This window comes from Trachymyrmex cornetzi, unplaced genomic scaffold, assembly GCF_001594075.2.
Source record: "Trachymyrmex cornetzi isolate Tcor2-1 unplaced genomic scaffold, Tcor1.1 scaffold122, whole genome shotgun sequence".
Classification (NCBI taxonomy): domain Eukaryota; kingdom Metazoa; phylum Arthropoda; class Insecta; order Hymenoptera; family Formicidae; genus Trachymyrmex; species Trachymyrmex cornetzi.
Window position 1 is genome coordinate 1,331,249 of NW_017295784.1, and position 8,727 is coordinate 1,339,975.

General features: G+C 37.5%; 1 protein-coding gene across 1 annotated transcript in view; it reads right to left on the bottom strand.

Annotated features, from left to right (window-relative positions):
• Positions 1 to 5,003: 5,003 nt before the first annotated feature.
• LOC108769448 (TWiK family of potassium channels protein 18) overlaps positions 5,004 to 8,727 on the bottom strand; it is a 52,906-nt gene continuing 49,182 nt past the window's right edge. The window contains exons 3-5 of the mRNA XM_018520464.1: positions 6,408 to 6,613; positions 5,687 to 5,975; positions 5,004 to 5,395 (exon numbers count right to left, since the gene is read on the bottom strand). Coding sequence (XP_018375966.1) covers positions 5,115 to 5,395; positions 5,687 to 5,975; positions 6,408 to 6,613 — 776 coding nt within the window. The 3' untranslated portion in view covers positions 5,004 to 5,114. The remainder of the gene's footprint in view (positions 5,396 to 5,686; positions 5,976 to 6,407; positions 6,614 to 8,727) is intronic.

Below are 8,727 nucleotides of genomic sequence, written 5' to 3' on the forward strand. Positions count from 1 at the left end.
TACTCAGATCCTTTGAAATGACAGTAACCAGAAGTAGCAAGAACACTAATTGCCCTCGGTAGAAGCGCAATTGAGTATCAAGAGACATAGATTTGACTTTCCGAAGTTTTCGAAAACTCGACGAGCTCACAGGCTGATTCGCGCGCAGAATGAATATGTAAGGCGACAGCAGAAAACCATTAATTCCATTAAGTCGGTTGTTGGAAGGTCGGGCTAGCTTTGCTTTCCTTCGCTCTTTTTTTTCCCAAGGTTGAAACGCACCAATGAGGCTGAATCCCGTGGAGTTTGACTTTCATTGGATATTTCTCGTGCAAAATTGTCGCGCTAAAGTTTCGTGTCGACCATCGAGAGCTTTGAACTCGGTTATATTTCCCTGGAGTACGACAGAGGAAACCGGAACGTAAGGGCGAAAGATGAGGAGCTACATAGGAAAGAAAATCCTGTGAAAGGAGAGAAGCCGGTCTGGACTTTTGCCGCGCTGGGACCTCGTTCTAGACTCATAGACAGCGTTATATATGGACGTAAAAAATTACTAACCACAATCTGCTATATATTTTCTAATGAGGTAATTATGCTAATCAAGGAAAATAAAGATGCTTTCTTTCCCCAGTGCTTGTAAGATAAAGCATTCTCATTTCACAATCTGTTAGGAAACTATGAATCAAAAAGAAATAATAATGGAAAAATAAAAGAATAGAAATGAAAGAGTCATACTTTCATTCTTATTCTTATTGAAAATAATATAATAATACCATGAAACAGTATAGAATATTATGTATTATCAAGATCGTACTAAAAACTAAATAATTAGTTAATATTAGTTGAAACATTTTAAAAGATGCAAGATTGCGCATGTTTTTTTTTTAATTTTCTTCATTTCGAGTAGTAAAATGATGATACGATACGATATATATGTTTCCTTGATGTAGCCAAATTCACTTACATTTAACGAATTCAATATCCGCAGTGAAAAGTTACGTCAAACTTTAATTCGCTTCACAAGTTCACCTCGTAAATGAGTCTATTATCTCGAGAAGAAACTTCGAAAGAATTAAAAGTGATCTAAAATAGCACGACTAAAAGAAAACCGTAAGTCCTAAGTACCATACAAGAATATCGATTAATACAATTTTAATCAGAGCGTTACGCAAAATATCAATCGCGCGATATTATTCTCTTTTTTTTTTCAAAGTACCCTATCTTTAACCAAGAAATGCGGCGGCCAACTTTTAAGCATTTCTTTCGGCATTCGCAATCGTGACACGCCGACGGTTATTGCACGATTCCTCGCGTACACGGGGACGTATATGGAAAGTTGTAAATAGATTCTCGCAACAAATCGCCGTAGCGCCAGCTTGGAGCAAGCGCCCGACTCGAACTCGAGTGTGAGGAAGTTTGTACGGGCGGGTTGGATCGATGGCTGGATGGCCTGGTACGAGCACCAAAGTAAAGTTTGTCTTGGCTGCCGGCCACGACCCTCCATCGAATCACCGACGGAGTGATAACGATAACTCTAGCAACTGCTCAAGCCAGTATCGATTGTCATTAGACACCGTACGAAATTCTCTCGCCTGCAAGCTGCACGGCGAGACCCTACAGCCTTCTCAGCGATTCACTCGGCGCTTTTAATATCGAGCTGATGTACGTACGACTGCTCGTAAGTGAAGAGACGGCCGACAAAATCCCTTACACTGTATGATATGTCACAGGAAACAGAAGAAGGGACACTTTTTAAATCGCTCCGGAACCATTTCATTCCTCTGCGTCGTGCGTGACAAGGTTTCGCGTCAGTTCGGCGCAGTTTTCACATCATACTCGCAAAGAAAATTTATCTAGTATAAAAAAAAATACAAATTGAATTTAACATATATTTTATTCTATCTTTATATTTTAGATTTTAAATTATATAATCTATATCCGCGTAAAAATATGTAAAGAATATTTATAATGTGGCAACATAGGTGTGACACGCTCATAATATTAATCGCCACGCACACAGGTCGCCCCATACGCAGCGAAAATAATCATTTACAGCTAATTCACAGTTATGCTTTGTTTACGCATTTTTCTCGTAGACTATTCGAGTATCAATATGAAAGAACAGGGATAGTCGTCCTAAACGCAATATCCTTAGGGATTAATGCCTATCCGTAAGTACCTTAGTTATTGTTCTTGAGCACAGAATTTGATTTCATTCATTCATTAGATTCTAGCGTCCAGCCAGATGGCAGTATAACAAATAACACATTGCTAATTATTATTACAATATTACAAGACTCGCTACAATTATCGCTGAACAAATGATCATTTCTTAACTCGCCGAGTTAACATTACAATTAAAATATTCCATAGATTCTATTTGCGTATTTGAACAGTCAATATCTTTAAATAATTCCTTTATTCCATTGAATGCGACATTCCATTAATTGCTCCTACCATTCTCCGGAAATGTAATCCTTGTTCAACGACAATCGGGTTGCTATCTTCGCAGCTTTCCACGTACGGCAGTGTGATTGAAATTACAGTTCGGTAGAATTGCGAGGACATAGGAAAAGTGACAGATCGATCGATAAACTGGTACGCGCGCAAGTAACCGCGTACGTGTGTACCTTCAATCTGTCTGAGCTAGACGCAAGGATCGATAGCTTAGTTATATTACAGACAAGAACGCGTTTACTTTGTGAACGCTTAAATACGGAAATATAAAAAATTCTTACATGTCCCTATCTAAGTAGGCGTGTAGAAACATTAAGTCGGTCCCCGTTCGCAAGCCAGGACGTCCTCGAAATCTCATTGAATATTAAACAGGTGAACTACGCTCAAATCCGTGGGAACATCTAGATTGATTTCGCTCACAATCAAACGATTTCACTCCGTGCTCACTAAAAAATCAATATCAAACGTGAACTCAATCTCATTATCAGAAATTAATTTAAGTAAAAAAAACATGAAATTAATTTCGTAAAAAAGAAAAACTTTTCATGATTTACTTTGAAAGTTTTCACATGAATTACGATGTTATTATTCGAAAAATATGTTTATTCATCAAAGGTCATTGCCGGATCTGTTTTATTATGAATTAGACTTTCGCAAAAGTAGATGGTAAAACAAAATAATAAAAGTACTTCCGCAACACAACTGTATATCGATTTTTGAGGGAAAATCTAATTTAAAATCTTCAAAATTTACGTTTAGAGATGCATACATGCATATTTGATGTATTCATCTTCTCTATTTATGTTGAAATATTTTCAAAATTTTATCTTAATATCTTGTTTTTATATGAAGTATCTAAAGCGTTCTTTAAGACACTGTTTTTTTAAGATGTTATTTATATTGAAGAAATATCAATTTTTCAGACGATTCCACGGGTTTCTTAGAAAACAGCAACGGTATACGTGACGCGAATAAAGAAGATAGGGAAATAAAAGAGGAGTTTCAACATTCCCGCGCACGAACAGCATACCAGTCGCGAATGAAATGCACCATTGCCTCTTGGGAAATTATTTTATGCTGGTCATTTGCTCTATTCATTTTATCGACGACGTAAACGTAATTTCCTATCGTTAATGTCGGTACGCAAATGTTTGAGTCGTAATGACTAATTACGCATAGCTTCAATTCCAGTGAAATTTTGTACTCTTCGTGATTTCTTCAATTAATCCGTATTACTTTAAGCTACACGACGCAAAGTGACTGCACTTACGAGCAGCAATTTTAAATGGCACGTCTGTATCTTGAAACGCTACGTATCTTTAATTTGTGTCAGCATAAAATCAGCATAAAGTAAACTTTGGCAACACCATTTGCATTTTATCTTTTTGGTACATCCTTTTGTGAAAGTGATAACTTCATATTCTAGGAATATCTAGCAAATATTTATTAAAGACACTTCAAAATTAACATAGCAATGTCTAATGAAAGTTCAAGAAATTTCTACATTTGAATTTCTACAACCTTTGCCTATCTCGGTTGCTTATTACTTGAAACTCGTGTAAGATACTGTATCAAAAACATGATATATAATTATAAAAATATTACTTTAAAAATTAAAATCACCCCTATATAGAAGTAGAAAATTTCAATATTAAATCACGCTATCACAATTTTGTTTCAATTATGATCGTGATATAAGTTTCGAGATGAAGGAAATAATAATAATAAAATAATTGAAATGAAAAAAAATTAAATTATTGAATTTCTATTTTTATATCAATTTATGTATTATTCTTATTATATATGAACGAAAATGAAATCTATTTTATATTGATTTCAAGGAGGATGTCCTACTTGCATTAACGGTTTAAGCACTTATCATTTTTGAATTTTTCGAATGTGTTCCAGATAACGCTCTGCATACTCATTAGTATTACCACTAATGGAAACGTATTAATGATTCTATCATTAATCGTTGAATTTAGACATGTAAAACAGTACAATATATTAAGATAGTGTAAAAACATTATATACAATTGTTTATCACATCATAAAAGAAACGATATTAGTAGACAACTTCAGCAACGGAAGTATATAATAATTAAATTTTTTAAATGCATATGTCTGAAAAATTTTATAACACTATATTTATACTTCTAATAAAAAAAAAACAAAAATGTAAATTTTGAGCACCATTACTTTCGTGACCTTATTAAAGTCATTAGTGTGTCTTAAATGCATTCAACGTTAATAATAGATTCAACAAAAACGTCTTTTTGTCGCGATCTGACAACACGATTTTAGCATATATAACATGTTATATATACCTATCCATTTGGATTACGATCCATAAAAACGCTGCTAGGTAATCTCCAATTGATTAAACCTGGTCGCCAGACTGTTATTTTCCGGAAATCCGCGTCTAAGTTTCACATTTCCGTATTTTCCTCGGCCTCCTCGTCGACCTTGGGTAACATATAGACAGCAGAGATCGGTGGGACATGATCCTCAAGCTTCAGGATCGGTTTGCAATCTCTGGTAACGTCTACCTGATTAAAGGTGTCTTTTAGGATGTTGATCTCATTCTCGTGCGCGAATATATTGGTGGGTGGTTCCGTGCCACATATATTGTTCTCGTCGGTGCCGTTCCTGTGGCACAGATTGCCCGACGGAAATTGTCACGAGGTCAGAGCAAACGGATCCGTCGACAGCTCGTCTACGGACGAGCTCGGCTTCACCGGCTCCGGCTTGTCTGTTTGGTGACTCAGCCGATGGACAATTTCGTCGTGGAGGATGTTGAAGCACATCGCCGTCAGGGCCATTCCTGACATTATATAGCAGGAGCAAAACCAGACTGTCACGTTTCTCGAGTCGGCGAGGGTGTGGCGAGGATAAGAACCGGGCACCATGTCGCCGAAGCCGATAGTGCTCAGGCTCATGAAGCAGAAATAGCTTGCATCTAAATGTGGAAAAAGCGCTAGCCGTTAGCTTTTAGAGAGTATAAACTTTATATACATATATATCTACATATATCATGTTTACATATACTGCACTGTATATATTACGTTGCAGAATTTATGCCAATCTGATACGGGTACAGAAAAACGATCATGTTAATTTTTTTTTTTAAACGCTTTGAAGCTCATCAAATATACATTTATATTGAAAACTACTGGAATTCACGTTGAGAGGTAACGCAACACCGAACACAATTTATGAAATTTTTTTTTCCGACATGAACGGAACTTACCTATGAATGACCAACCGTCCAATTTATGCAGAGTGAATGCTCCGGCAACGATGTAGCACAACATCGCGCCAAGGCAGATACTGATTGGTGCGAGTATGGTAACATTCGGTCTGTCGCCGGAGCCAAGACTCGAAACTTCGTCTTTCGGGCTGGCTTTAATTTCCACGGTGCTAGTGAACGTCGATGCATTCGCGCGAACGTAAAAGGGCTCCTGCAGCTGTAACTGTTGCTGCTGCTGCTGCGCCAGCTCCTCCTGCTGTCGCTTCTTTCTCATCCGTCGCTCTTTCTCCTACATATGAGAAAATATCCGAAAATGGAAAATCCGTTCATATCTGCATGTCAACACACGTGAATGACCATTCTACATGTGTACCAATTACATTCGTGTTGCGTCGCAACACTTTCGAGTGAACGCCAACATCGTTTACACTCTTGTGTTTCGAGTGCTGGGGATTTCGAAGGCTGATCCAATTTTATTTGAATAGCGCTCTAACAATAACCAATCAATGGTACGGCAGCGATTAATCCTTATCGATCGTCAACAGGACACGCGTATCCTGCCGACATAGGAGATGCATGTGTCGAGTCGATGCGACATATGCATTTCCCATCACGTATATCCAGTTTATTCAAAGGGAGGAAGACCATATCACTGACGTCCGCGATTAAATTTTTTATCACTAACGATGAAAAATTTTCAACGAAGCATGCCATCGCTAACCTGCATCCGCCTCTCATCGTAACAACAATAGCCGCAATTCGAGCAGAGGCAGCAACAAAGAGCTCGTGTAAAAACGCCCCTGGCGCATCTCGACAAGAGACCTCCCGCACTAGATAGGTAGACCAAGGTCAAGGGTATCCCAAGACTGGCGTAACCCATTGTAGCAACTTTGCCCCAAGTAGATTTCGGCGCGATACTTCCGCAACCTGTGAACACAGAATAGAAAAGAAATTTAGGTTTATTAAGACGCTCAAAATCGATAAGATATAATCGGTACAGGAAGTACATTGCAATGGTCATTTACAGCGGTATTTAATTCCTTTTATGGAGAGTCGTTCTAGCATATGATACCATAGCGATATTACAATGGAAAAGAACAGCGATAAACCCCGCAGTAGTTAATTTCTCGCAATGTTAGCTTGCTGGATACTTAAAGAATAATATCCGCGGTGGTTTACTCACGCTAATTAACCGCTGCGGTAATAAGAACTTTGTGTAATGTGGGATCATGAGTAAATTGATTTGTGTAAATGTGTGCACAAGACGCCGACCACAGACACGTGTGTGCACATATGTATGATACGTGTATGTGCGAATAAGCGTCTAAGGTGAGCTTATACATAATACGGAAAATATTTCCTTTTCAGCGATTATTTCTGTTAGCGGATTTAAAATCTTGAATAAAAAAATCAAATTTATTATCGTTCCAGGTTTTGCTCAGAAGTAATTCTGTGGCACAAGTTTTCTTATTATAATTCATATCCCGAATCAAAATTGATTAAGTTTTACAAAATCAATATCCAAGTCAACGCAAAGCCCACGCTCAGAAAGTTGGAACATAAAGCGTTTGTAAAAATTCGTAGAATTTCTTCGGTATCGTAAAAACTTAAGTTTCGGCAAACGTCCATCAATCGTAATCTCCAAAAGCGATTCTCGCAATCGAGCAGCCGAATTTATAGTACGGCAGAAGCGTCCAATCGGGTTGCTATCCAGGGATGAATAAAAATATATACGGTAAAAAAAACCTAACTAGAGTTTTTCTTCAATTTCGCAAAACAATCAAAAACGTTATTTGATCAAGATACGAAGCTTTAATAAATTTTGACCCGTATCGCTGTGATGCAGGAAGAGAGACAAGCTACATTAAAAGACTATTTTTCCTGTTGCTGATTTATAATGTAAAATTTATCTGATGACAGTTAATCATTATCTCAACAAGTTTGTAACAGTAAATAGCGTTATTTATACAATATATTGCCAGAGAGGAATGTCAATATTGTTGACATCTAGAATTATCTCAGTTATTTTGTCATAAAATTTTTTATGATACTACTGATTGAAAATTTCTCACGAAATAAATTATTAAAACGAATGATGCATTTTCTGTCATAAAAAATATTGACTCTCTCATGAAAATATACACATATATTATAGTTTAGTACATTTAGTATACCACGTGTGTGTGCGATAATAAATGTCCATTCATATCTTTTAGTAAAATGCGATTTTGCTAAAAGAGGTGTACCATTTCAGAGTCATAAGACTTCATATATTTTCCAAGTATTTTTCTTATATAATAAAATATCTTTTATTATATAAGAGTAAAAAATATCACTTGTATGTCAGCATATGCGCGCATGTATCACCAAAAGCTTTTGATAAAATATTATCGTTCGTATGTTCTAAGTTGTTTACATCGATTAATTTTACTATCATGACGCGAAAGTTTTGCGAAAGCAGAACAGCAGCACCAGCACCGGCAGCACCAGCAGCAGCTTTGAAACTCTACATTTTACATACAATCCTGATTATACACGATCCTTATTTTCCAAACAGAATAATACGTTAAGTATTGTGGAGCTATTTTATCGCCGACAAACAGCGTCATTAATCTCCGCAGAATAAATAGAAGCTCATTCTTCCGTGGAAATGCAAGAAAAACGATACCTTTCCAAAAACGCGTGAGCTTTTAGCTCTCTCGCGGAGCTGTCGTATTTGCGCATCGTTCAATCCCAATCTCGACAGGTCGACCTTACGGACGAGCGATGGAAGCAACATAGAAGTGCAATATGCAGTTGTGTGTGCGCGCGTTTCGCAAGTCAATCCAAAAAAATTACGTATACACGAGAATAAAAGGGACGGCAATAGAAAGAGAGTGGAAGAGAGCCGTTACAGCAGTGCGCGAAAGTCCGGCGGGACCTGAAAAAGCGCTCGGCCGAGATGCGGCGCGAATCGATTGCTCGATGCCGCTTAAGATAATGGATCACCTATCGGAATTGCCCCTGGTACGTATATGATAGTGGCAGGGGGGGGGCGCGGG